The sequence below is a fragment of the Symphalangus syndactylus genome, chromosome 13, assembly GCF_028878055.3.
Source record: "Symphalangus syndactylus isolate Jambi chromosome 13, NHGRI_mSymSyn1-v2.1_pri, whole genome shotgun sequence".
NCBI classification, from domain to species: Eukaryota; Metazoa; Chordata; class Mammalia; order Primates; family Hylobatidae; genus Symphalangus; species Symphalangus syndactylus.
In genome coordinates this window covers 35,072,658-35,098,468 of record NC_072435.2, presented here as the reverse complement: position 1 = coordinate 35,098,468, position 25,811 = coordinate 35,072,658, and the positions used below count along the sequence as shown (strand labels likewise).

At 45.6% G+C, this 25,811-nt stretch overlaps 2 protein-coding genes across 5 annotated transcripts in view; one reads left to right on the top strand and one right to left on the bottom strand.

Annotated features, from left to right (window-relative positions):
• The window catches only part of MBD3L1 (methyl-CpG binding domain protein 3 like 1), a 13,178-nt gene extending 11,160 nt beyond the window's left edge, over positions 1-2,018 (bottom strand). Inside the window, exon 1 of one of the 2 annotated variants that reach the window (XM_063615016.1) lies at positions 1,926-2,018. The gene's annotated coding sequence lies outside the window, so the exon portion shown is untranslated. The remainder of the gene's footprint in view (positions 1-1,925) is intronic. The other variant, XM_063615017.1, reaches the window with a different exon arrangement.
• ZNF558 (zinc finger protein 558) lies at positions 1,998-25,811 on the top strand. Of its 3 annotated transcripts, none has more exons than XM_055237210.2 (10): positions 1,998-2,134; positions 2,937-3,020; positions 9,869-9,975; positions 10,567-10,894; positions 12,184-12,290; positions 12,829-12,917; positions 13,758-13,884; positions 20,910-21,005; positions 21,487-21,569; positions 22,067-25,811. In XM_055237210.2, exons 5-10 carry the CDS (start codon positions 12,263-12,265, stop codon positions 22,847-22,849), a joined length of 1,206 nt encoding a protein of 401 aa, XP_055093185.1. In that variant the 5' UTR covers positions 1,998-2,134; positions 2,937-3,020; positions 9,869-9,975; positions 10,567-10,894; positions 12,184-12,262; the 3' UTR covers positions 22,850-25,811. The 3 variants fall into 3 exon arrangements, with proteins under 3 accessions (XP_055093185.1, XP_063471085.1, XP_055093184.1); XM_063615015.1 differs by having other exon boundaries at positions 2,015-2,293; XM_055237209.2 differs by having other exon boundaries at positions 2,035-2,264.

Sequence of the window (25,811 nt, the reverse complement as noted above, 5' to 3'; positions counted from 1 at the left end):
ACAGCCAGATCACTGTGAAAATGAGCAGTCACTCACACCTGCAGCTGTTGAAGCTTCACAGCCAGGACCACCACAGCCCCACAGCCCCACAGCCTCACTTCCATCATCAGGGTAAACACTGTGTACTGAAAGAGGAAAGGATGTAGTTGGTGGTCTGTCTGCAAGGGCACGGCAAACTAGGGCAGCAGAAAGTCTTCACTGTCTAGAGGAAAGTAAAATTGAAGTTTTGAGCTTCTCAAGAATGAGAGGTGGTGGCCAAGGGGAAGATCACTCAAGACAATTCCCCTCATTTTTTCCCTTTGCACTTACCAGTATTTTTTTTGTTTATGGTTTTTGGTTTTTGTTTTGTTTTTTTGAGACAGAGTCTCACTCTTGTCACCCGGGCTGGAATGCACCAGCTGTAATCTCGGCTCACTGCAACCTCCACCTCCCGAGTTCAAGCAATTCTCCTGCCTCAGCCTCCCGAGTAGCTGGGATTACAAGGCATCCGCCACCATGCCCGGCTAATTTTGTATTTTTAGTAGAGACGGGGTTCCACCATGTTGGCCAGGCTGGTCTCGAACTCCTGACCTCAGGTGATCCGCCCACCTCGGCCTCCCAAAGTGTCGGGATTACAAGCGTGAGCCACCACGTCCAACCAGCACTTAGTGGTATCTAACACACCAACACACCATGTATTCAATTTATCACATTCACTGTTCACTTCTCCTGCCCAACCCACAACTAAAATGCACGTTCTCTGAGGGCAAGGACGTTTACCTATTTTGTTCAGTCCATATCCATGGTGTATAAAACAGAGACTTGCGGGGGAGGGGGCAGGTAATTGCATTTATTCCATGAATATGACTACAGCAAACACACATACACACACATACATATCCACACTATATCTGGAAAGATAGAGGAGAAAATTATTTTTGCCTCTGAGCAAAAGAACTGAAAGACAGTGGTGGGAGAATATTTGACTGACTTGGTACCACTCTTAAGTTTTCCTATATGTGTATCTATGACCCAGTCCTCTCCTGCTCCCCTACACTCTTAGTGTTAAATCACTATGTTCTGCCTTGGGAAAGCAAGTTATAGACAAATGGGCATATATAATCTGATCCTATTGGGTTGTATGAACATGGGGAGGTAACTGTATCAACAATCTAGGGATCCAAGGAAAGCCCTACCCCTGAATCTGATCTCCCACAATCCCGGCTCCTGGGCCTATCCCAACCCACACACATCATACACCGTTTTATTCATACCCAGATGCTTGCCCCTAGAACTGGTCTCCACCCACTGCCCCCTCCCCAGGCCTGGTGCAGCCCACAGTCCCGCCCCCAGAACTGGTCTCCGCCCACAGTCAGCACCGCCCCCAGGATTGGTGCCACCCATAGCTCCGCCCCTAGAACTGCTCTCTGCCAATCAGCACTGCCCTCCAGGGCCGGTACACCCACAGCCTAGTCCCCGCCCTCCGCCCTGCCCGGAACTGATCTCTGCCCACAGCCAGCCCCAACCTCCAGGGCTGGCACAACCACAGCCTGGTTCCCGCTCAGCCCCGCCCTGGAAATGTAGGTCTCCGCCCCTGTAACTGGTCTCTGCTCTGTCATCTCCGCTCTGCAAGCCTTGTACCCATCCGCCCCGAGAACTGGGCCCCACCCACAGCCCCGTCCCTGGAACTGGTCTCTGCCCAATCAGCCTCGCCCTCCAGGCCTGGTACGGCCTCAGCCGGTTCCCCGCCTTCAGCCCCGCCCCGGAACTGATCTCCGCCCACAATCAGCCCAGGCCTCGCGCGGCTCGCAACTTGGCCCCGCCCCCAGGGCCAACCCTAACCCCGCTACTGCCCCAGGCCAGGGCCCAACTTTGTGCCCACTAAGCAAACTAGAACACCTCTGCCCGAGGCTGGGGTGCGCGGCCATCGCTCCCGCCCGCCGCACCTGTCGTCTAAGGGCCGAAACCCCAACATGTTGGACTCTGCGAGGCTGCCCGCGCGAGCCGGAAGGGGACGTGCTGCGCGGCTCTCCCCAGACCGGAAGCGGAAGCGCGGGGCGGTACCGTGGGAGGGGCCGCGCGTGGAGCAGCGGGTAGCGAGTCCCTCCGTCCCCGCGAGTCGGCGCTTTTGGCCCCGCTGGAGGGGCCGGACTCGGTGAGCGACTGGCGGGGGCTCGGGTCCGAGTCCAGGGGGCGACGAGGGCCGCGGACACTGCCAGCCGCGGCCGCTGCGTCCCTCCCGGGAGCCGTGTTTCCGTCCATGAGGCCTCGGGCTGTGTGCTTAGGTCAGCACGAAGCTGCTGCTTGCTCCTGGGTAGGGGCCCCGCGCCACTGTCGCCTTCTCAGAGAGCCCCAGTCGCCCTCACCCGGGGCGATTCTGCGCCCCAAGGGACTTTTGGCTGTAGCTGGAGACGGCTGTGGTTGTCACAAATTGTGGGGAGGGGAGGCTGCTACTGTCACCCAGAGGGTGGAGGCCGGGGAAGAGGGACACTGCTTGCTCTTAAAGATCATACGTTGTATAGGACAGTCCCCCACAACAAAGAATTATCAGTAGTGCCGGGTTGGGAAACCCTGCTCTAGGGCCTTAAAAAAAAATCTCTGCAGTTCTGAATAAACTACATAAATTGTTAAAAATTCAGCTTAGTCAATAGGGTCTCTAAGTGACAAGATATTTTTAAAGCCTGTGGAGTCACCATAGAATCTCTCTCCAGCCTAGTAAGTTGAGCAAGTCAAATGCACACAGCATTAAGCTGTTTTCTCCCCTCTTAAGAAGCAGATGGCCAGACAGGAATCAGGTAAAGCCAGTCCTGGCCCACAGGCTGGGCCCTTATCACACATTTAATCATTGAGTACCCAAAAAAAAATGAATGGGATGGTGTTTCCAGCAGCTGTATCCAACAACTGTACAACCTATACAAAGCCTCGAAAGAAATCTTTGTGTCTTTTTTTTTTTTTAGATGAGAAAAGCATCATTCAAGCTCAGATTCGTGTTGAAGCCTGCCACAAGGTCCACCTGTTGTTGTGGGTTTGTGTGTGACCAGGTGAGTATAGTGTGGAACCTACAACAAGGTTCCAGCAGGCTCTGCTGTGTAGAAGAACTGCTCGTGGGCTTTTCCTGTGCTGGGGTTGTAACCACATGGAAGTCACTAAGAGTGAAGGTATCTTAAGGAAAGTTCAAGGTAAAAAGACAGAGGTATTTATGGTTACATGTGTGTAAATAAGTAAGTACAGTTACATGCAAGTAAGTATCCACAAAACAAACATACAAATAATGTAAAGATGTGTAACTGTAGCTAAATACAGATTTTCTGGTATGCTATAATGCTAAAAGTTTCTGGATTTTATATAAGTATAAATATAGAAAATATTTACGTGTATATGTAGTGTTACAAGTCTTCCCACTAACAACTAGGAGGACTACTCAGCAACATTCTTCAGGCCTGTTTGATTTGACTTTTTTTTTTTCTTGAGACCAAGTCTCGCTCTGTTGGCCAGGCTGGAGTGCAGTGGCGTGACCTTGGCTCATTTCAACCTCCACCTCCCAGATTCAAGCAATTCTCCTGCCTCAGTTTCCTGAGTAGCTGGGACTACAGACAAGTGCCACCACGCCCAGCTAATTTTGTTTGTATATCAGTAGAGACGGGTTTTTGCCATGTTGGCCAGGCTGGTCTCGAACTCCTGACCTCAAGTCATCCACCCACCTCAGCCTCCCAAAGTGCTGGGGTTACAAGTAAGAGCCACCGCACCCAGCTGTCGATTTGATTTCTAAAGGCATATCAGCCCTCCACCGAAATTCAAAATATAAGGGCATTTGTAAAAAGGATGATTTATTAGTAACAAATTTAAAATTAAATTGACCGGCGACCAGATGTGTTTTGAGCAATGGGATTTTTTTTTTTTCCTAACGAGATTTGAAAACATTTGGAAGAATATTAAGCAACAACTTATAGATTGAAGGGTAGGGAACTGGTTTCCAAAAAGATTGTCCTCTGCACCTTGCCTCCTGTATTAGTCCGTTTTCACACTGCTATAAAGAACTACCTGAGAGTTTTCACACTGCTATAAATAAGTCCCTGAGACTGAGTGACTTACCAAAGGAAAGAAGTTTAATTGACTCAGTTCTGCATGGCAGGGGAGGCCTCAGGAAACTTACAATCATGGCAGAAAGCAAAGGGAAAGCAAGGCACGTCTTACATGGCAGCAGGAGAGAGAGAGAAGACATAAACGCCAAACTTGTAAACCATCAGATCTTGTGGGAACTTACTATCAGGAGAACAGCAAGGGGGAAGTCTGCCCCCATGATTCAGTCACCTCCTACCAGGACCCTCCTCTGGCACATGGGGATTATTACAACTTGAGATGAGATTTGGGTGGGGGACACAGAGCCAACGATATCACCTCCTAATAGGAATTAACTTTGTTTCTTAAAACTTCTCTGAAATAACAGTATGGTGATTCATATTGCAGAGAATTATGTTAAGTAATCTAGTATTAAATTGTGGGGTTTCTACTAATTGTGTGTGTGTTCACCTTTTCCTTTCTAGCTTTCCTACAGCATTCTTGACGGAATGTTTACTTATCATGCAATAGATATTATTTGAGTGCACAGTTTATGGTGACCAACCATCCTCATTTATTCAGGACCAAGGGTTTTGCTAGGGCACAGGACATCCAGTGTTCAAACCGGGACAATCCTTGGCAAACCAGGTCGCCTCCATGAGTCAGGTCCTAGGTCAGATGCACAGGGACCCTGGAGGACCTGAAATGGCCCCTGTCCTACATAAAGTTTACCTTCTAACAGGGAAGATAAATTTTAAACCATGAATGACAGGAGTGATGTGGGAGCTTGGCACTAGTGAACTTGATCAGAGGGAACAGGGAAGCTTTCTTGGGAAGGATATTTAGCTTGAGAGCTTAAGTTGTTACAGAACCAAACTGGGGTCTGCTCACCTGCTGATGCAGTGAAACCAGATGTCTATATTGAGGATTGCTGCAATAGATAGAAAGGCTTTTATTGCAGAACACTAAGCAAGGAGGACCAGACCATTAAATGTTCAAATCCTGGCCTCCCCAGTGGCTTTTAGGCAAGGAATTTTTTTTTTTTTTTTTTTGAGACAGTCTCGGTCTGTTACCCAGGCTGGAGTACTGTGTCGCAATCTTAGCTCACTGCAACCCCCGCCTCCCGGGTTCAAGCAATTCTCTTGTCGCAGCCTCCTGAGTAGCTGGGATTACAGGCACCCACCACCACGCCCGGCTAACTTTTGTATTTTCAGTAGAGACGGGGTTTCACCATGTTGGCCCAGCCGGTCTCAATCTCCTGACTTCGTGATCCACCCACCTCAGCCTCCCAAAGTGCTGAGATGGTACGGGCATGAGCCACCACACCCGGCCTTTTTTTTTTTTTAATGAGACAGAATCTCACTTGGTCGCCCAGGCTGAAGTGCAATGGCACGATCTCAGCTCACTGCAACCTCCACCTCCCAGGTTCAAGTGATTTTCCTGCCTCAGCCTCCCGAGTCCCTGGGATTACAGGCACATACCACCACACCCAGCAAATTTTTTGTATTTTTAGTAGAGACAGAGTTTCACCATGTTAGCCAGGTTGGTCTCAAACTCCTGAACTCAGGTGATCCACCTGTCTAGGCCTCCCAAAGTGCTGGGATTACATATGTGAGCCACTGTGCCCGGCTAGACAAGGATTTCTGAAGGCAACAGTAAATTACAGAAAAGCAGAAGCTACAGGCAAAATCATAAAGCAATACATGGAGGTTACACACTGGTTTAGACCTAAAAGGGCAAGGATGTCTTGAAGCAGGAGCTTATGGGTCATAGGTAGATTCAAAGATTTTTCTGATTTGTAATTGGTTAAGGAAAAGAAGCTTTGTTTAAAAATTTAAAGTCAGTAGGAAAATGTTAACTGTCTGGGGGAAGTGACTTTCTCCAAGCCCCTCAGCAAGAAACTTAGCACAAAGAACGCTGAAGCTCAGCCTTCACGTCCCCCTTATCTGGGGTCTCTGAGCCACCAGCTCCATTTGGTGGGGGTCCTCAGTGGGAGTCCCAGCCTCTGAAAGGCAACTTAGGGATGCATGTTAAGACGTTATCTTTAGTTTCCATGGGGAAAGAAACATCTCTGGAGCCTTAACTTCTTTGACTGTTGTTTTAGGGTACTATTACCTTCCTGTTTAACAAGTTCGATATTTACTTTTGGGGCTAGCTGGATGCTCGGAATTTCCCTTAAAGGAACTTCAGGATTTTCCTTTATTTTCCCACTTGGGGTTCACAGGCCCCTGAAAAAGGGAATTGCTGCTCCATCTCCAAGTTGGGGTCAGATGTAGCTAGTCATAGGGCTCGACTAGAGTGAGGGGACAGGGGTATGTCCAAGACAGCACTGCCATCGAGGAAGCTGCATAAGGAAAGGCCCTGCAGCAGGAGAGAGGCTGCCATGCTCCCTGCACTGGGAACACAGGGATGGCTGAAGCTGAGACAAGAACAGGGAAAGAAGCTGGGTGCAGTGGCTCACACCTATAATCCCAGCACTTTAGGAGACCAAGGCGGGCTGATCACCTGATGTCAGAAGTTCGAGACCAGCCTGGCCAACATGGTGAAACCCCATCTCTACTAAAAATACAAAAATTAGCTGGGTGTAGTGGTGCACACCTATAGTCCCAGCTGCTCAGGAGGCTGAGACGAGAATTGCTTGAACCTGGGAGGTGGCGGTTGCAGTGAGCAGAGATTGTGCCACTGCACTCAGCCTGAGTGTAAGAGTGAGACTCCTCAAAAAAAAAAAAAAAAGAACAGGGAAAGAGGTGTGACCAAGACCAAGAGGGAGGCAGACTTGGCCTCACTTCAGACTGTTCTCAGGCCAGTGGGAAGACACTAAAGAGTTGTGGGCCAAAGGGTGATGCAATTTGCATGTAGTGTAAGCATGCAGATAACAAGGACTTCAGGATTCAGAAGGAAGACGTTTAAGAGGCAAAAGAGGTGTTTAGAGGTAGTTTAGGAATCAGATGATTGCTCCCTACGCCTGGATGATGGTCTTGGAGTAGGAAGGATGTAGAAAGAAGAGACCTGGGAGTTCAGAGCTGAGAGAATGTGATGCTGCTTGCTTTCCTCTATGCATTGGCCAGAGGGCTAAGAGCACTCACTGTGCCCCAGCTCCTGTCTGTGCAAACCTGCAGGTAGCCCCCTTAGCCCAGGGCCATGTGCCTGCCCTCACTTTGCCACTCACACGGCCTCAGATCTGCATCCTCAAGGAAGTCAGGCCTGCATATGTCTAGGCCCTGTCCAGCACGGTAGCCACTAGCCACATGGAGCTATTTCAGTTAAACCAATGCGAAGGAAACACAGTTAAAAGTTCATTTTCGGGCTGGGCACAGTGGCTCATGCCTGTAATCCTAGCAATTTGGGAGGCTGAGGCAGGTGGATCACCTGAGGTCAGGTGTTCAAGACCAGCCTGGCCAACATGCTGAAACCTTGTCTCTACTAAAAATACAAAAATTAGTCTGGTATGGTGCTGGGCGCCTGTAATCCCAGCTACTTGGGAGGCTGAGGCAGGAGAATTGCTTGAACCCAGAAGGCGGAGGTTGCAGTGAGCCAAGATTGCACCATTGGACTCTAGCCTGGGTGACAAGAGCAAAACTTCATCTCAAAAAAAATAAAAATAAATTTGTTTTCTCAGCCATACTAGCCACATTTCAAGTATTAGAGCAGAAGTATAGAGCATTTCCATCATCACCAAAAGTTGTGTTGGCAGCTGGCATAGAGTGGCCCATCTGCTGTGACCATCCTCCAGCACCAACATATCCAGGGCAGGGCAGGGCAGGGGTCACAGGATCTGTAAACTGAAGAGACCCCTCCTGTCCTAGTGGGAGATTTCTGCTTCCAGACAGCCTTGAATAGGGACTTGGGGCCTGAAAATGTCCCAGGTACCTTCTCTACTTGTTTTCTTCTTGGAGGCCCAGTGAGCTGGCTGGAGGCCAACCCCCTTCTCACTCCCCAGCTCAGTGACTGGAACTACTGTGTGCCTACCTGCACATCGGATCCATTATGGGAGAAAAGGAGATACTTTCCCCTGTAGAGGGTAGGGAAGTTCTGCAGCAGTTGCCTGGGTCTGCTGAACTCACCCAAAGGGAAGGTGTGATGTGAAAGGCGTGTTAGTTTCTGTTGATGCTATAACAAACTACCACAAATTCAGGGACTTAAAACAACACACATTTATCCTCTTGCCTTTCTGGAGGTCAGAAATCCTCAATAAGCTGGAAGGCCTGCATTCCCTCTAGAGCAGGAGTCCCCAGCCCCTGGGCCACGGACCAGTGCTTATAAACAGGGCTGCACAGCAAGATGTGAGCAGCAGGCGAGTGAAGCTTCATCTGTATTTACAGCCACTCCTCATCGCTCGCATTACCACCTGAGCTCCACCTCCTGGCAGATCAGTGGCAGCATTCGAATCTCATAGGAGCCCAAACCCTATTGTGAACTTTGCATGCGAGGGATCTGGATTGCACACTCCTTATGAGAATCTAATTCCTGATGATCTGTCACTGTCTCCCATCACCCCCAGATGGGACCATCTAGTTGCAGGAAAACAAGCGCAGGGCTCTGACTGACTCTACATTACAGTGAGTCATATAATTATTTCATTATATATTACCATGTAATATAATAGAAATAAAGTGCAGAATAAATGTAATGTGCTTGTAAAACATCATCCTGAAACCATTCCCTGCCCACCCCCACTGCCACCCCATGGTCCATGGAAAAATTGTCTTCCACGAAACCAGTCCCCCTGGTACCAGAAAGGTTGGGGACCACTGCTCTAGAGGCTCTAGGGGAGAACCCATTACCTGCGTTTTTCATCTTATAGAGGCCACCAGCCTTCACTGACTGTGGCTTGTTCCTCCATCATCAACACCAGCAGGGCAACATCTTCCAGTCTCTCTGTATGTTATCTCCTCCGCTACACACATGCTCCCTTCTTCTCTCATCTCATCCCATCCTTCTTTGAACTGACCCTCCTATCTCCCTTTTATAAGGACCCCTGTAATCACAGTGGGCCCACCCAGGATCATCCCCCATGTCAGGATCCTTGCCTTCCTCACAGCTGCAGAATCCCTTTTGCCATGTAAGGGAGTAGATCCAGAGGTTCTGGGGATTAGAACACAGACCCCTTTCTTGGGAGAGCAGGAAGTTAATCATCTGTCTACCACAGAGGCCCAAGAGCCAAAGACTCCCTGCAACTTGATTTTTTCACGGAACCTGAACTCACCGTGAATGTCCAGTGCCCCCATCCCTGCCCAGTCACACCCTTCACTCTTTTTATCTTTTGGGTTCATGTCATGGAGGTCACATATGGAAACTTCCAGAAGCTGGCTTTATGGAGTTACGTTTTATTCTATAAATCCAGAGAAAGGAGGCTTTCCCATCTTATAAAAAGGACACATGACATTACTTTGTACCTTGATTTTTTTTTTTCACTTAAATTTATTGGAGATAATCTCTCTGAATACCTAGAAATCTTTTCAGGGGTTCTTGGTTTTGGTTTTGGGTTTCAGTTTTTTTGTTTTTTTTTTCCTGGCTACATGTTTTCTTCAATTTATTAGGTTGCTACAAAAGTAATTGCAGGTTTTGCTATTGAAAGTAATGGCAAAAACCACAATCACTTTTGCACCAACCTAAAAGCTATCACATAGTTTATTCAACCAGTCCCCTACTGATGGTCACTTGTGGTGTTTTCAATCCTCTGCGATTATATGAAGTGCCACAGTGAATCATCTTACACATGTCTTTTAGTATTTGTCTACCTTTGAGATAGATTTCTAGAAGTGGGGTTCTAGGAAAGAGCAAATGTTTTTTGCAGCTTTACTTGACATCAGCACATTTCCTTCCCTAGGGGTTACCCCCAGCAGTGTGTGAGAATGAAGAGTGTGGGCCACTGTGTCTCTGTTGACCTGCCAGATAGGAAATAGCACCAGAGTTGCTGCAATCTGCGTCTCCCTGGTGAGTAAGGTCATTGGCGATTCCATCAAGGGTATTGTCATTGGGATGATAGTAGGGAAGCCAGATTGCACCGCGTGAGGACTCAGGAAAGGGGACAGAGTGAAGAGCTGTGTCTGGGATGGGGGACACAGAGGGGGCAGTAACCAGAAAGAAAGCTGTGCTCCAAGGATAGGCTCGTCGCACTACAGAAGATGCCAGATCAGGCTTAAGGGGCGTGAGGAAGGATCTAGCAGCACGGGAGAGCTAGAAGGGAAACGGCGGAGGAGAGAGCTTCGAGCACAGACAGCTCCTCAAAAGCAGGAGGGTAGACCCCAGGCCAGAACTGCCCAGCAGGCCCTGCAGAGAAGGCAGCAGCTTCTTGTCTGCAATGGCAGGAGGCGGGAGAGCAGGGCGCAGGTTGCAGTGCTGGCAGCAACACAGGAAAGTAGATTCCTCCTCGTGATTGTTACCCTGAGAAGCGGGATCGGGATTGTCTGCTGAAAATGAGATGATTTGTCATTTCTTGCCGCCTAACAAATGATCTCAAACCTTAGTCACTTGAAACAATGACCATGTATCGTCTCTCACTGTTTTTATGTTTCATGAATTCAGGAGTGGCTTGGCTGGAAAGCTCTGGCTGGAAACTTGCAGAAGGCTGTCAGCTGGGTCTGCATCATCCGAAGGCTCAGCTGGTACTGGGGGCCACTCCATGGACTGCGAGTCGGAGCTGGCTGTCGGTGGGAGGCCTCAGTTCCTCTCCACATAGGCCTCTCCACAGGGCCACTTGAGCATCTTCCCAGCATGGCAACTGGTGTCCCCTAGAGCAACATCCAGGAGACCAAGGTGGAAGCAACTGCAGTGCCTTCCAGGACCTGGCCCTGGAAGTCACCCCTGCACCCACCCCTGCTGTCTCCTCAGCCATATTCTGCTGGTCACACAGGTCAGCCCTAATTCCATGTGTGTGTCGGGCCTACACAGGGTGTGAGCACCGGGAGGCTGGGATCGTCAAAGGCTCATTAGGAAGTGGTTACCACAGAGGGGACGGGAGGAGGTGTGAGGTTTAAAGAGAGGAGAGGAGGTTTGACGAGTGGGAAGCCACACTGATCTGTGGGATCGCCCTGCAGGCTTAGGGTTCTTTTCACGTTGGTAACTGTGTTATTCCAGAGTGGCAGCGTCACAGCCCTTGCACAGGGTGGTCTGCCCAAATGTCCCCTGGAGCAGGTGGATGATTGAAGTCACGCCTGGCTGGAGTTCTGCTGGGCTGGCGTGACAGTGGGGGGTGGGGAGGAGGAAATCAGCTGAAATGAGAGACAGTGACATCCAAGCTGGGTGAGGTTGAAATCAAGAGAGGGGGTGGCTGAGGCAGGAGAGGGGGTGACCAAGGCAGAGCATGGGTAGGAGAGGGGCTGACTGAGGCAGGAGGCGGGTGACTGAGGCCAAGCACAGGCAGGAGCGGGGTGACCAAGGGCAGGAGAGGGGGTAACTGAGGCAGAACATGGGCAGGAGAGGGGGTAACTGAGGCAGAACACGGGCAGGAAAGGGGGTAACTGAGGCAGAGCACGGGCAGGAGGGGGGTGACCGAGGCAGGAGGGGGGTGACCGAGGCAGGAGGAGGTGACTGAGGCCTGTGTGTGGTCGGAGGACACACGGTGAGAGAAAAAACGAGTGAACGCGGTGGAAGTTGAGGAGGGAGGTTGGGTTCAGAGACGGGAGTTTGTGAACATTGTTCTGGGTGGTGGGACAGTGCCTGGTGATGACCAAGGCTGAGGGGGCCTGTGGAAACATGTGGCTGATGAGGAGAGAAGGGACAAAGGGCCCTGGAGCTGAGGAACTCCTGAAACTCTGGGGGTCTCTGACATCCCCCAGGAGCTGGGACTGGAGGTGGGAGGAGTGATGGAGGCGCCGGAGTCCCCAGGGAAGGAGGGAGTAGCCGGGAATGTGTTTGTCGCCGCACTTGGATAGGAAGAACGTGCCATGAGACCGCATGAAGCTGAGGTTCTCAAAGCGGGTGGGGCAGGGAGGTACCGGTCGTTGTGTTGGGGACAGAGGAAGGCAAGTTTTCCATCAGGTGGCCCTGAATTCATTACCTGCTCAGCAAAATAAAGGCCCAGTGTGGAAGCTGGAACTTGCATTTGAAGAAGGATGGGAAGGATGGGCTGAGGAGGGCCCATCCCCAGCAGCCCGAGAGGGAGGAGGCCATGGAGACTTGGAGCGTTCCCGTTTCTTCCAGAGCACTGTCCTGAGAGCGCTGTGGGATAAGGGAGGAGTGTCCTGCTTCCCGGCTGCCCTGTTGCTATCGGAGTCACAGGATGGCGACTGTCCTGCCCCCGACTATTGGTGAGTTGTGGGGTCCTGGCATTTCTCAGAGTCCAGGCTTGAAAGGCTCTGACCCACAGCATGGGACGGGAGGGTGTTGGGCAGAGCAGGTGGGGCAGGAGTGGAGCCCCAGGGGCCCAGAGGTCTTCCATATCTGATTGGGCAGCTCTCGGGATTTGGGACTTAGGCGTTTGGGTGTCTGTGGATGTCACCTGTGTGGTGAATGTGCTGGAGCTTTTGAATTCTCCCTTTTGTTCTTTCTGTGAACCTGATAAAAACACAGTGATGCCCTTGGAGCTTGAGTTTCCTCATCTGTGAAGTGAGAATAATCCCTTCCCCAAGTGCAGTCAGACCTTGAGCCCTATTGTCTTTGGTTGGTGAGACAGGGCTGTGTTCGGGATCTTAGGAGAGCTGTGGGTAGGTGTTTGCGTGGGGTGTAGGTAGGCGCTGTGTGGGTGCCTCATCCATGTGGGTGTGGGAGGTGGATATGGTCGATCATGGGCAGATCTGTGGGTGTCAGACAAGCCTGAATCCCTGGGACTCATTTCTCCTCCTCCAGCTCCGTCTTCCCCGTTCCCAGCCTCTCAGCAAAAAGGACACACAGAGGGCGGAGAGCTGGTTAATGAGCTCCTGACAAGCTGGCTACGGGTGAGTCAGATGTTCCTTTTCCCAAATCATGATTCCTTTGGCCAGAAGGTTGGACTTGATACCTTCCAGCAGCCTGGGGCCTCATGGCCAAACCAGGTCCTCAGGCATCCCAAGATTTCTAGGCATCTGATGGAGGGTGAGGGCTGCCCAGAAAATGTCAGTGTGTGTCAACATTTACTGCAGGTTCAGAGCTCCCTCCAGGGTCCCTGAGTACATCGTGTGCTCCTGAGAGTTTTAAGGGAAAGCCAAGTAAAGACGTGATGATGTTCTAAACCCAAGCAATTAATGAAGGCCATACGGAAATCAGCCATTCACTTACCAAGTATTTCTCTGATTTCTGCCATGTCACGGGCCCATGCTCCCCTGGAGATTGAGGGAAATAAGATCACAGGAGCTCCCAGTCTGAGTGAGGAAAGAAAGCTGCTCTGCGGTACTGTGCGCTGGACCTGGGAGTGGCCTAAGGAGAGAAGCATTGAGGGCTGAGCTCAGAAGCCAGGGAGAGGAGCTCAGAACCCCAGGAGAGGAGCTCAGAACCCCAGGAGAGGAGCTCAGAACCCCGGGAGAGGAGCTCAGAACCCCGGGAGAGGAGCTCAGAACCCCGGGAGAGGAGCTCAGAACCCCGGGAGAGGAGCTCAGAACCCCGGGAGAGGAGCTCAGAACCCCGGGAGAGGAGCTCAGAACCCCGGGAGAGGAGCTCAGAACCCCGGGAGAGGAGCTCAGAACCCGCCCACATCTCATGCTCAGGTTTCCCCAGCCCTGGCTCTGTTCTCCTAGCCCCACTTCCTGTGCATGTTGGTGGGGGTGGTCCTTGGCTAAGCCGTGATGTTTGCAATGCTTTAGGGCTTGGTGACCTTCGAGGATGTGGCCGTGGAGTTCACCCAGGAGGAGTGGGCGTTGCTGGACACTGCCCAAAGGACACTGTACAGGGACGTGATGCTGGAGAACTGCAGGAACCTGGCCTCACTGGGTAAGCCTGACGTCATTCCTGCATCTATTTAATGACTCCGGTGGCAAGACTTGCCTGCTTTTCTGATTTTTTTTATTGTGGTAAAATCCATACAACATAAAATTCACCATTATTAACCATTCTAAGATGTCCAGTCCAGTGGTTTTTAATATATTCATGGTATTGTGCAACCATCAACACTATCTAATATCACCATATTTTCATCACCCTGAAAGAAACCCCGTCCCTATGAAGCAGCCAATACCTGTTACTTTCCCTACCCACTACTGCTTGTTTTGACACAGTCTCCCTCTGTCGCCCAGGCTGGAGTGCAGTGGCGCAGCACGATCTCGGCTCACTGCAATCTCTGCCTCCCGGGTTCAAGTGATTCTCATGCCTCAGCCTCTCAAGTATCTGGAATTACAGGCACGTGCCACCATGCCTGGCCAAATTTTTTTGTATTTTTTATAGAGACAGGGTTCTGCTGTTTTGGCCAGGCTGGTCTCAAACTCCTGGCCTCAAATGATCCACCTGCCTTGGCCTCCCAAAGTGCTGGCATTACAGGTGTGAGCCACCGCTCCCAGTCCTCTGCCCATGTTTTATTTGGGTTGTTTATTTTTGTTGTCGGATTTTAAAAGTTCATTTTATATTCTGGGTACCAAATCCTTATTCCAAATGTAATGCATAAATGATTTCTCTATTCTTTGGGTATCTTTTCATTTTCTTGATAGTGTCCTTTGATGCACAAAAGTTTTAATTGTGACCAGGCACGATGGCTCACGCCTGTAATCCCAGCACTTTGGGAGGCCGAGACGGACGGATTACCTGAGGTCAGGAGTTCAAGACCAGCCTGGCCAACTTGGTGAAGCCCCATCTCTACTAAAAATGCAAAAATTAGCCGGGCGTGGTGGCAGGTGCCTGTAATCCCAGCTACTCAGGAGGCTGAGGCAAGAGAATCACTTGAACGTGGGAGGCAGAGGTTGTAGTGAGCCGAGATCCACTGTACTCCAGCCTAGGCGACAGAACGAGACTCCATCTCAAAAAACAAAGTTTTAATTGTGATGAAGTCCGTTGTGTCTAGTTTTTCTTTCTTGCTTGTGCTCTTGGTGTGATACCTAAGAAACCATTGCTCAAGTCAAGGTCATGAAGATTTACCCCTATGTTTTCTTCCAAGAATTTCCCAGTGTTAACTCTTCCACTCAGCTGTTTGATAGATTTTGAGTGAATTTTGCATATGGCATGGAAAAGCGTCAACTTCATTCTTTTGCATGTGTATATCCAGTTGTCTCACCACCTTTATAGATGATACTGTTCTTTCCCCATCAAATGACCTTGGTACCCTTATTGAAAATTATGTGGCCATACACACTGGGGTTTATTTACATACTCTCAGTTCTGTTCCATTGGTCTATATATCTCGAACTCCTGACCTCAAGTGATCCGCCTACCTGGACCTCCCAAAGTGCTGGGATTACAGGCATGAGCCATTGCTCCTGGCTCCATTGGTCTATATATCTATCCTTGGGTCAGTACCACACTGCCTTGATGATTGTTACATTGTAGTAAGTTTTGATAACGGGAAGTGTAAATCTTTCTACTTTGTTCTTCTTTCTCAACACTTGTCTGTTCAAGATCCCTTGCAATGCCATGAATTTTCAGATCAGTTTGTGTGTTCCTGAAAGGAAAAAAAACTCTCAGAATTTTGATAATGATTGTTTTACCTCTGTAGATAATTTTGGGTAGTATTGTCACCTTAACAATATTAAGGCTTCCAATACATAACCTTCTGTTACTCATTTTTTATTTATTTATTTATTTTTTTTTTTTGAGACGGGGTCACTCTGTCACCAGGCTGGAGTGCAGTGGCGCGATCTCAGCTCACTGCAACCTCCACCTCCTGGGTTCAAGTGATTATCCTGCCTCAGCCTCCCAAGTAGCTGGGACTACAGGCACACACCACCACGCCCAGCTAATTTTTGTAATTTTAGTAGAGACAGGGTTCCACCATGTTGGCCAGGATGGTCTCAATCTCTTGACCTCGTGATCCACCCACCTCGACCTCCCAAAGTGCTGGGATTCCAGGCTTGAGCCACCACGCCCAGCCCTGTTACTCATTTTTAATTTCATTCCATTGTGGTTAAGGAAGATACTTTGTATGAATTCATTGTTTTTAAATTTAGTGAGACTTTTTTTATAGCCTAACATATCATCTATCCTGGAGAATGTTCCATGTGCATTTGAGATGAATATGGATTCTCTTGTTGGGTGGTGTGTTCTTTATATATCTGTTAGGTCTAGTTAGTTTATTGTTTAAGCCCTCTGTTTCCTTTTTGATCTTCTAGTATGTTGTTTTATCCATTATTGAAAGTGGAGTATTGAAGTCTCAAACGATTATTATAGAACTGTCTATATCTTCCTTCACTTATGCCAGTTTTTACTTCATACATTTTGGAGTTCTTATTAGGCACATGTATGTTTATAATTGTTACATTTTCTCCATAAATTGATGCTTTATACATCTATAATGTCTCTCTCTGTGTTTTATAACAATTTTTATTGTATGAAATATCTTTTTCCATTCTTTCACTATCAGCCATATTTGTGTCTTTGAATCTAAAGCAAGTGTCTTATAGACAGTATGTACAGATGCTCCACAACTTTGATCGGGCTATGTCCCAATAAAGCCACTGTAAGTTAAAAATACCATAAATCAAAAATGCAAAACAATGAAAAAAGACAAAAAAAAGTCAAAAATGCATTTAATTCACCTAACCCACTGAACATCATAAGGTAGCCTAGCCTAAACATGCTCAGAACACTTACATTAGCCTACAGTTGGGCAAAATCATCTAACATAACAGTGTATTTTAAATAAAGTATTGAATATCTCAACAATTATAAATTATATATTGAATATGGGATTGAAAATGAAAAATAAAATGATTGTAGGGTACTTGAAGTGTGGTTTCTACTGAATGTGTATGACCTTTGCACCATTATAAAGTTAAAAAATCATACCATCATAAGCTGGGGACCATCTGTAATTGGGTTATTTTTTAAATCCATTCTGCCAAAATCCACCTTGTAATGATGTAATTACTGATAAGGAAGGAGCTACTTCTGCCTGTTTACTATTTGATCTATAACTATTTACTTTTTTCTATGTGTCATATCATTTTTGTTCGTCAGTTCTTTCATTGTTGTTTTGTGTTAGATATTTTCTAGTGGACCATTCTGATTCCCTTCTCATTTCTTTTTATCCTTTTTAGTTATTTTCTTAGTGGTTGCCCTGAGAATTTTAATAAGCATTTTAATTTATAACAATCTAGTTTAATAGCAACTTAGTTTCAATAGTATATAAAAACTTTGTTTCACTGTAGCTGTTCTGTTTAGTAATTTTGTCACAAATTACATCTGTATGCATTGTATGCCTTTTAATGTAGATGTATAATCATTTATGCTTTTGTCTTTAAATTGTGTAGTAATAAAAGAGAAGTTATGAACCAAAAACACATTGTCAGTGACTTTTATATTCACCTCTGTATTTACCTTTACCAGTGTTCTTCACTTCCTTCTGTGGATTCAAGTTACTATCTATTATCTTTTCATTTTGTCCTGTAGTCACCCTTGATCATTTTTTGTAGGGTAGATGTAATAGTGACAAACACTCAGTCTTTGTTTATGGGAAGGTCTTCATTTCTTTATTTTTGAAGGGGAGTTTTGCCAGACATAGAATTCTTGGTTGCCATTTTTTCTCAGCACTTTGAATATAGCACTCCAGCACTTGGTGGTTTCCATGGTTTCTATTGAGAAATTGGCTGTTAATCTTACCGAGGATCCTGTGTACATGATAAGTCACCTCCCTCTTGCTGTTTTTAGGTTGCTGCCTTTGTCTTTCAACAGTTTGATTAATATGTGTTTGATGCTGGGCGCAATGATTGACACCTATAATCCCAACACTTTGGGAGGCTGAGGCAGGAGGACCCCTTGAGGCCAGGAGTATGAGACCAGCCTGGGCAACTTGGACCCTGTCTCTACAAAAAATTTAAAAATTAGCCAGACATGCTGGTGCACACCTGTGGTCCCAGCTTCTTGGAAGGCTGAGGTGGAAGGATTGCTTGACCCCAGGAGATTAAGGCTGCAGTGAGCCATGATCACACCACTGCACTCCAACCTGGGTGACAGAATAAGACCCTGGCTCAAAAAATATGTGTGTGTGTGTGTGTGTGTGTGTGTGTGTTTCAGTATGAATCTCTGTTTTTTCAAATTTATTCTACTTGAGTTTGTTGAGCTTCTTGGATTTATTTGTACATTTGTGCCTTTTATCAAATTTTAGGAAGTTTTTAGCCATTATTTCTTCAACTTTCTCATCCCTTTCTCTCTTTACATCTCTCTGTTCTCCACATCCTATATATGTTGGTAGGTTTGATGGTATCCCACAGGTCTCAGGCTCTGTTCATCTTTTTTAAAATTCACATTCTCTCTCTCTCTCTCTCTGTATCTTTGAGACAGGTTCTCACTCACTCTGTCACCTAGGCTGGAGTACAGCAGAGTGATTGTGGCTTACTGCAGCCTTGACCTCCTGGGCTCAAGTGATCCTCCCACCTCAGCCTCCCAAATAGGGAGGCATGGCTAGAGACGTGCATCACCACGTCCAGCTAATTTTTTTTATTTTTTGTAGAGTCAGGATCTCACAATATTTCCCAGGCTGATCTTGAACTCCTAGATGCAAGCAATCCTCCTGCCTTGGCCTCCCAAAACGCTGAGATTACAGACATGAGCCACTGCACCTGGCATCTCTCTTTTTTCTGCTTCTGAGACTGGATAATATCGATTGTCCTATCTTCATGGTCACCAGTTTTGTCTTCTGCCTGCTCAGATATGTTCTGAATGTTTCATTTCAGCTATTGTACTTTTCAACTCAAATTTTTTTATTTGCCTTCCTAAAGTTTCTGTCTCTTTATGTTTTCCATTTTTTGTATTTTTTTGATATGCGATAGTTGTACGTATTTTGCTGTTTTTTATGTGATGAGAATTTGTACTCATGGTTTCCTTTAGTTCTTTATACATATTTCTTATACATCTTTTAGCAGATTTTAAATAGTTGACTTACTTTACTTGTCTAGTTAAGTCCAGTGTTTGAACTTCTGAAGGGACAATTTCTACCAGCTTCATTTTTCTTGTAATGGTCCCAACGTTTGTCTCCTTGCCTGCCTCATAATTATTTTGTTGAAACTAGGCTTTTGGAGTATTGTAGCAATTTGGGAACCAGACTTTTCCCCATCTCCAGAGTTTGTTTTGCTTGTTGTAGTTGGTATTGTATGTATCTATAGAACATACAACAGTTCTAAAGTTAGTTCTGAAATAGAACTATTGTATATTCTAAAGTTCTAGAATATTGTATATTGTAAACTCTTGTTAGAATATACAATAGTTCTATTTCAGAACTAACTTTGTAATGTCTGTATTTGTCATGTGTGGCCACTGAAGTCTCTTTTCTGATAGCATAATGGTCATATAGTGATTTGAAGGCCTGGAACAAAAAAGGAAAAAACTTCCAGTCTCTTTATATGGGCTCTGCGTGTACATAGGGACATGCCTTTAATACTTAGTAGGCAGTTAACTCTGCCTTGACCTTCATTTCTGGCTTGTGCAGAGCCTGAAGGTCACCAAAAGGTGAGGGTTTCATGCCTTCTAAGGTATTTTCTGGGCATGCTCCCAGCCCTGAGTATGTGCTTGGAATTACAGGTTCTTAAGAGTATGAGGAAGATTTTCAAAGTCCTACTCCCCAAACATCTTTTTCCCCATTTTTCCTTTCAGGCTTTTTGGTTAGTCTTTTGTTTGCTTCTACTGTTTTCTCTTGCCTCAAGCAGTACTGACTAATACATTTGCCTTTACATGTGTCGATCACGTGTGTTCCAGGTAACCAGCTCAGTCCTGAAAGAATTTGGAGTTAGATAAATAAAGACAACCCTTTGAGCCAGTCCTTCAGGGAACCATCAGAGAGGGCAGGAAAAGCAACCGTAGAGTAAGGTCTGTTCTGCTCCCTGCAAGTACTAGGAATGCAGGCTGTTGTCTTCAAGGTCGTAGAAAAAGCAGGGGAAAGAGGTCCATTTAAAGTATCATAAAGCTGTCTTACCCATATTCAGCTGGGTTTTCTGAGAAGGCATTCTCCTGATTGCTGTGTTTCAAGAATTCCAATAAAGTTGATTCTGACCGCTTTTGCCAGTTTACTCACTGTTTTTGTGGAGGGATGAACGTTTGGAATTCCTTCCTCCACCACTGTCACTGTCATCACTTTTTTCAAGTTTTCTTAAGCACCTCTGTGTTCTTAGGTCTGTGCAGGGGCTTGAGAGTACAGTGATGAATTGGACCGTATGGTCCCACCCTCATGGGCAGTCTCTAATTCGTGCCTTATGAACTGAAGATCTATTTCTTGTCCTGACTTTATATTCTTCATGGTTAAAAGTTTTGGGGCCTCTGAAGTGTGCATTTGAACTTAGGCATGGCCTTCTGGGGCTATTTATGCCCTATCACCCTGAATATCTAGTTGAATATGCTTGCATTTTTGTTCCGTGAGAGTTACCATATGCACTAGAATTAAGGTGTAATTGGCAGGGCGTGGTGGCTCATGCCTGTAATCCCAGCACTTTGGGAGACCAAGGTAGGTGGATCACGAGGTCAGGAGATCAAGAGATCAAGACCCGCCTGGCCAACACGGTGAAACCCCGTCTCTACTAAAAATACAAAACTTAGCCGGGCGTGGTGGTGTGCACCTGTAGTCCCAACTACTCGGGAGGCTGAGGCAGGAGAATCGCTGGAACCTGGGAGGCAGAGGTTGCAGTGAGCCGAGATCATGCCACTGCACTTCAGCCTGGGTGACAGAGCAAGACTCCATCTCAAAAACAAGAAAGAATTAAGGCATAATTTATTTCACTGCTCCTAAAGTCACACTTTTCCATCTTCGGAAATGTTGGCTTTCATTTCATGGAGTTGGTTGTCCGCAGCACTGTTCCCTATATCATGTGTATTTTTTCCATAAATAGGGTGTCGTGTTAATAAACCCAGTCTGATATCCCAGTTGGAACAAGACAAGAAGGTGATGACAGAGGAAAGAGGAATTCTACCAAGCACCTGTCCAGGTGAGCACCAGGTGGATATGAGCCCTTGTGAGGAATAGCTCTGGCCAGTGACTTGGGGGTTGGGAGTATTACATTAGTTCATGTCAATCAGGGAACTTGGTAAAATACCCTGTTCCTGACAAACATGCACAAGAGCATTTGGTATGAGCTTCCTCATGTCCTTTCTTTTCTCTCTAACTCTCTTGTCATCATCTCATACTTCGCTTCAGGCTCAGGGAAGAAACAAAGATGCAACTCTTGAAAATTTCAGTCAAGTTCCTTCCCACTTTGCATTCCTGATCACTCTTCTTGTCAATCTGTGATCAATCTCAATTTGTCTAGAATCCTTTTTTAATATTAATACCTAAAATTTTCATAACCAAATCCTCTTTGTTGCAAACATCCTCAAAAACCCTGATCCCTCAGAATCCGCCTTAACTCATGTGTGCACTTTTCCATTTCTTTTCTCCATCAACCTAAATTTCTTTTCAATTTGTTTCAGATTTGGAGACTCTACTTAAAGCCAAATGGTTAACTCCTAAGAAGCATGTTTTCAGAAAAGAACAATCTAAAGGTGTAAAAACGGTAAGACTAACATGGGTGATTTCTGGTTTTCTCCAGTAGGAGAATGCCTTAAGTTTAGAAAGGGCACAAAATAACCAGGAGAGGCATTAAAGGAAAGTGTCATTTATAATTGAGAACGCCATGTCCCTGGAGAGACACTGTGAAAATTCTAAATATTTAGAGAAGTGTGAGTTAGCTCTAAACTTATTTCTTCACTGAGAGTTCCCACAAGTAAATATTTCCTATCTGTGGCTCAGATATTGACTGTTGGGAACAAAACTTCATCCACATGTTATCAGAAAATGTTTTGTGTATCTGATAAGGACTTGGGGCAAAGCATCTATGTTTTTTAACTTTCTTAGAGCTAAAACTGGGCAGAAATCACATACAACCACTGAAAGTAGCCAAAATATCAATTATAATAATGTAACAGAATTCCTGGGAGAGAAAATTCCAGGAGAACATTAAGTATTTCAAATATTATAAATTATAGTTATCATTTGTCTCTTAATCCACAGGAAAGAAGTCATCGTGGAGTGAAACTCAATGAATGTAATCAGTGTTTTAAAGTCTTCAGCACGAAATCTAACCTAACTCAGCACAAAAGAATTCATACTGGAGAAAAACCCTATGATTGTAATCAATGTGGGAAGTCCTTCAGTAGCAGATCTTACCTTACTATTCATAAGAGAATCCATAATGGGGAGAAACCCTATGAATGCAATCACTGCGGGAAAGCATTTAGTGATCCCTCATCCCTTAGACTGCATGTGAGAATTCACACCGGAGAAAAACCCTACGAATGTAACCAGTGTTTTCACGTCTTCCGCACCAGTTGTAACCTCAAAAGCCACAAGAGGATTCACACGGGGGAGAATCACCATGAATGTAATCAGTGTGGAAAAGCTTTCAGCACAAGGTCCTCTCTCACTGGGCACAATAGCATTCATACAGGGGAGAAACCTTATGAATGTCACGATTGTGGGAAAACCTTCAGGAAGAGCTCTTATCTGACACAGCACGTAAGAACTCATACTGGAGAAAAACCCTATGAATGTAATGAGTGTGGGAAATCCTTCAGCAGTAGCTTTTCTCTTACTGTGCACAAGAGAATACATACCGGAGAGAAACCCTACGAGTGCAGTGACTGTGGAAAAGCCTTTAATAATCTCTCAGCTGTGAAGAAACACTTAAGAACTCACACTGGAGAAAAACCCTATGAATGTAATCATTGTGGGAAATCATTCACGAGTAACTCCTACCTTTCTGTGCACAAGAGAATACATAATAGGTGGATATGAATTACTGTAGGAACTTCTGGAGGAAAGCACTCATTGATCTTTCATCCCTAAGAAAGTTTGAGAGAGCTCACACTGGAAGTATAAGTTATTTGTTGCAGCATAACAAATGATCCCCCCAAACTTTGTGGCTTCAAACACGAAATGTTTATTCTCTCACAATTTCTACAGGTCAGGAATTCAAGAACAGCTTATCTGTGTAGTTACACTGCAGGATCTCTCATGCCCTTACTTACAATCAAGATGTCAGCCAAAGCTATGGTCATCTAACATCTTTACTGATGAGCAGTCCACTTCCAAGATGACTCATTCACATGCCTGGAAAGTTGATGTTGGTTGTTGTCAGGGGACCTTCAGTCATTACCATGTAGGCCTCTCCATGTAGGCCTCTTTACAAGGCCGAGCTCCTTTACAATTTGGCAATAAGTTCTCCCCAAGGTTAGTGATCCAAGAGAGGACCAATACAGAGGCCAAAATGGCTTTTATGACCTATCCTCAGATGGACTGCTAAGCTTTCACTTATTTCCTATTGTGTTGGTCTCACAACACACCAATCCTGATACAATGTGAGAGACTACAGAAGGTATGAATACCAGGAAACAGATCATTCAGATGCACCTGGGAAATTTGCCATGGAATTAATGAAGAAAAGCCCTCAGCACATCATCCTTCTACTCTAATCAATATGAAACAGTATTCAGTAACTCCTATTAATTCACTCTGAAGAGAAACCTTTTGAGGACAATCTGTATGGTAAAGCTCTCAGCTTGAATTCTCACCTTCATGGGCCCAGAAGATTATGTACTGAGAGAAGCCTGAAGAATGGAACAGCTGTAGAAAGCCTTCAGTGCTATCAGCAGGGATTCATGTGACAGCTAACACTAACGGAGAAAACCTGTGAAGGTCTCAGAAGCCTTCAGTGACAGTCATCCCTTAAGACACATTGGAAATCACACAATGGAACAACACTCAGAAATGTGGAATACCCTACAGCAAAAGTGTTCACATTACCGAGCAAACTATAGTGTGGTATTCTGCAGTGACTATGGGAAAGTCTTGAATGTTCTCTCGGTTTTTAAGGGACTTGAGAATTAATTCTGGAGAGAATGCCCCATTGAACATCATCAATATTGGAGAGCTTTCCATTTTTCTACATTTGTTAGGAAACTTGTGAGCATTCACACTACAGAGAAACTTGAAATATAAAGAAGAAGAGAAAGCCTTCAGTGATGCCTCTGTGTTAGGGAAAATATGGAACTTCTCCCTGGATGCAAAACCTATGAGTATATTAATATTGGAAAATTTTTCAGTGATTCTGCTCTTTCTTGTATGTGAGAGAACTTACATGGAGAAACCCCTAGGAATGTAATCAGTGTTAGGATGCCTCAGCCTGAACTCTTCACTGAGTGGCCACAATTTTCACTGGGAACAAAAAGTATAATAACTGTTTTGAGTGTGGGATATCCTTTATCAGTGTCTCATCTGTAGATTGGACTGCTAGCTCATTAATTTTTTTAGTCTTTTTTTCTTTTAATATAAACATTTGTGTATAGCTGTTCCCTAAAATAAACATTAACTTATATTTCATAATTTTAATGCAATATATTTATTATAATTAATTTGCTTGTTAAAGACATCAACACATTGCATATTCAAAAAGTTACTTCCAAATACCTTCTGAGTTATTCAGTTTATCATAATGGAAATTAGTATTTATAAACACATTTTTCTAATTTAATGGTATTTTTGGCAGAGTACATGAGCTTTATGATACTGATTATTTTCTATCTTGGTATGCCAAATACTGTTGGTTTCTTTCCCAGTGTCCGTTCTCTTCTGTTTATTCGTTTAAAGAAACAAACATGTTGTTCAAGTTGTCTGTGAACAATATCGAAAGTTCTCAATCTTACAGTTTTTCCTGAAGCCCGGGCAGGTTTTTTCGCACTCCCCTGGCAATGAGAAGTAAGTCGAAGTCACTATGGGGAACATCTCCTGGCTTGTTCTCCTCACGTATTTTCCATTCACCTCACCCATTCTGTCTCTTGGAAAGTGGCCTCAAGGTCTAGAGTTTGAAGAGCTTCTTTTTGACCACAATGACAGAAACCAAAGTGCAGCCAAAAATCACAGTGCTGTGGGCTCTCCAGGAGCCTCCGATTGGCTGCATCTGCTCTGGACTCGTTATTCTTACACTTCTTACGTGACTAAAAGAAACCCCTAGGCTGGGTATGGTGTCACGCCTTTAATCCCAGCACTTTGAGAGGCCGAGGTGGGTGGATCATGAGGTTAACAGATTGAGACCATCCTGGCCAACATGGTGAAACCCCATCTCTACTAAAAATATAAAAATGAGCTGGGCGTGGTGGTGCACACCTGTATTCCCAGCTACTCGGGAAACTGAGCAGGTGAATTGCCTGAACCTGGGAGGTAGAGGTTGCAGTGAGCCAAGATGGCACCACTGCACTCCAGCCTGGCAACAGAGTAAGACTCCGTCTCAAAATAAACAAATAAATAAATATTTTTGAAAAAAGAAACCCCTAACTGATTGAAGCCACATGATAACTGTTGTTTGTTTTTGAGGTGGTGTTCTGTTAACTTCCAGCAGGATGCAGAATCTAACTGGTAAACATAAATTGGTCAAATTTTACCCATGTTGTTTCTTTGAAAACAATGTATGTTCTCTAATATTTGGATATAGGGTATATGCACATTAATGCAACTTAATTGTATTTCCAAGTACAGTACATATGTTCAGATTTCTTTTTCTAACCTTATTTAGTGATAGAGGTGTGGTAAACTCTTCCATTATGTATATGTATTAACATTGTAATTTTGTCATTTTTGTATATTTTGATGTTATGTAACTAGATGCATACAGGATTAGATATTCTGTATTCCTTCTTATGTGGAGATGATATTTTTACATAGCAAAGTATTGTAATGCATTAATAATAAATGGTCAAACATT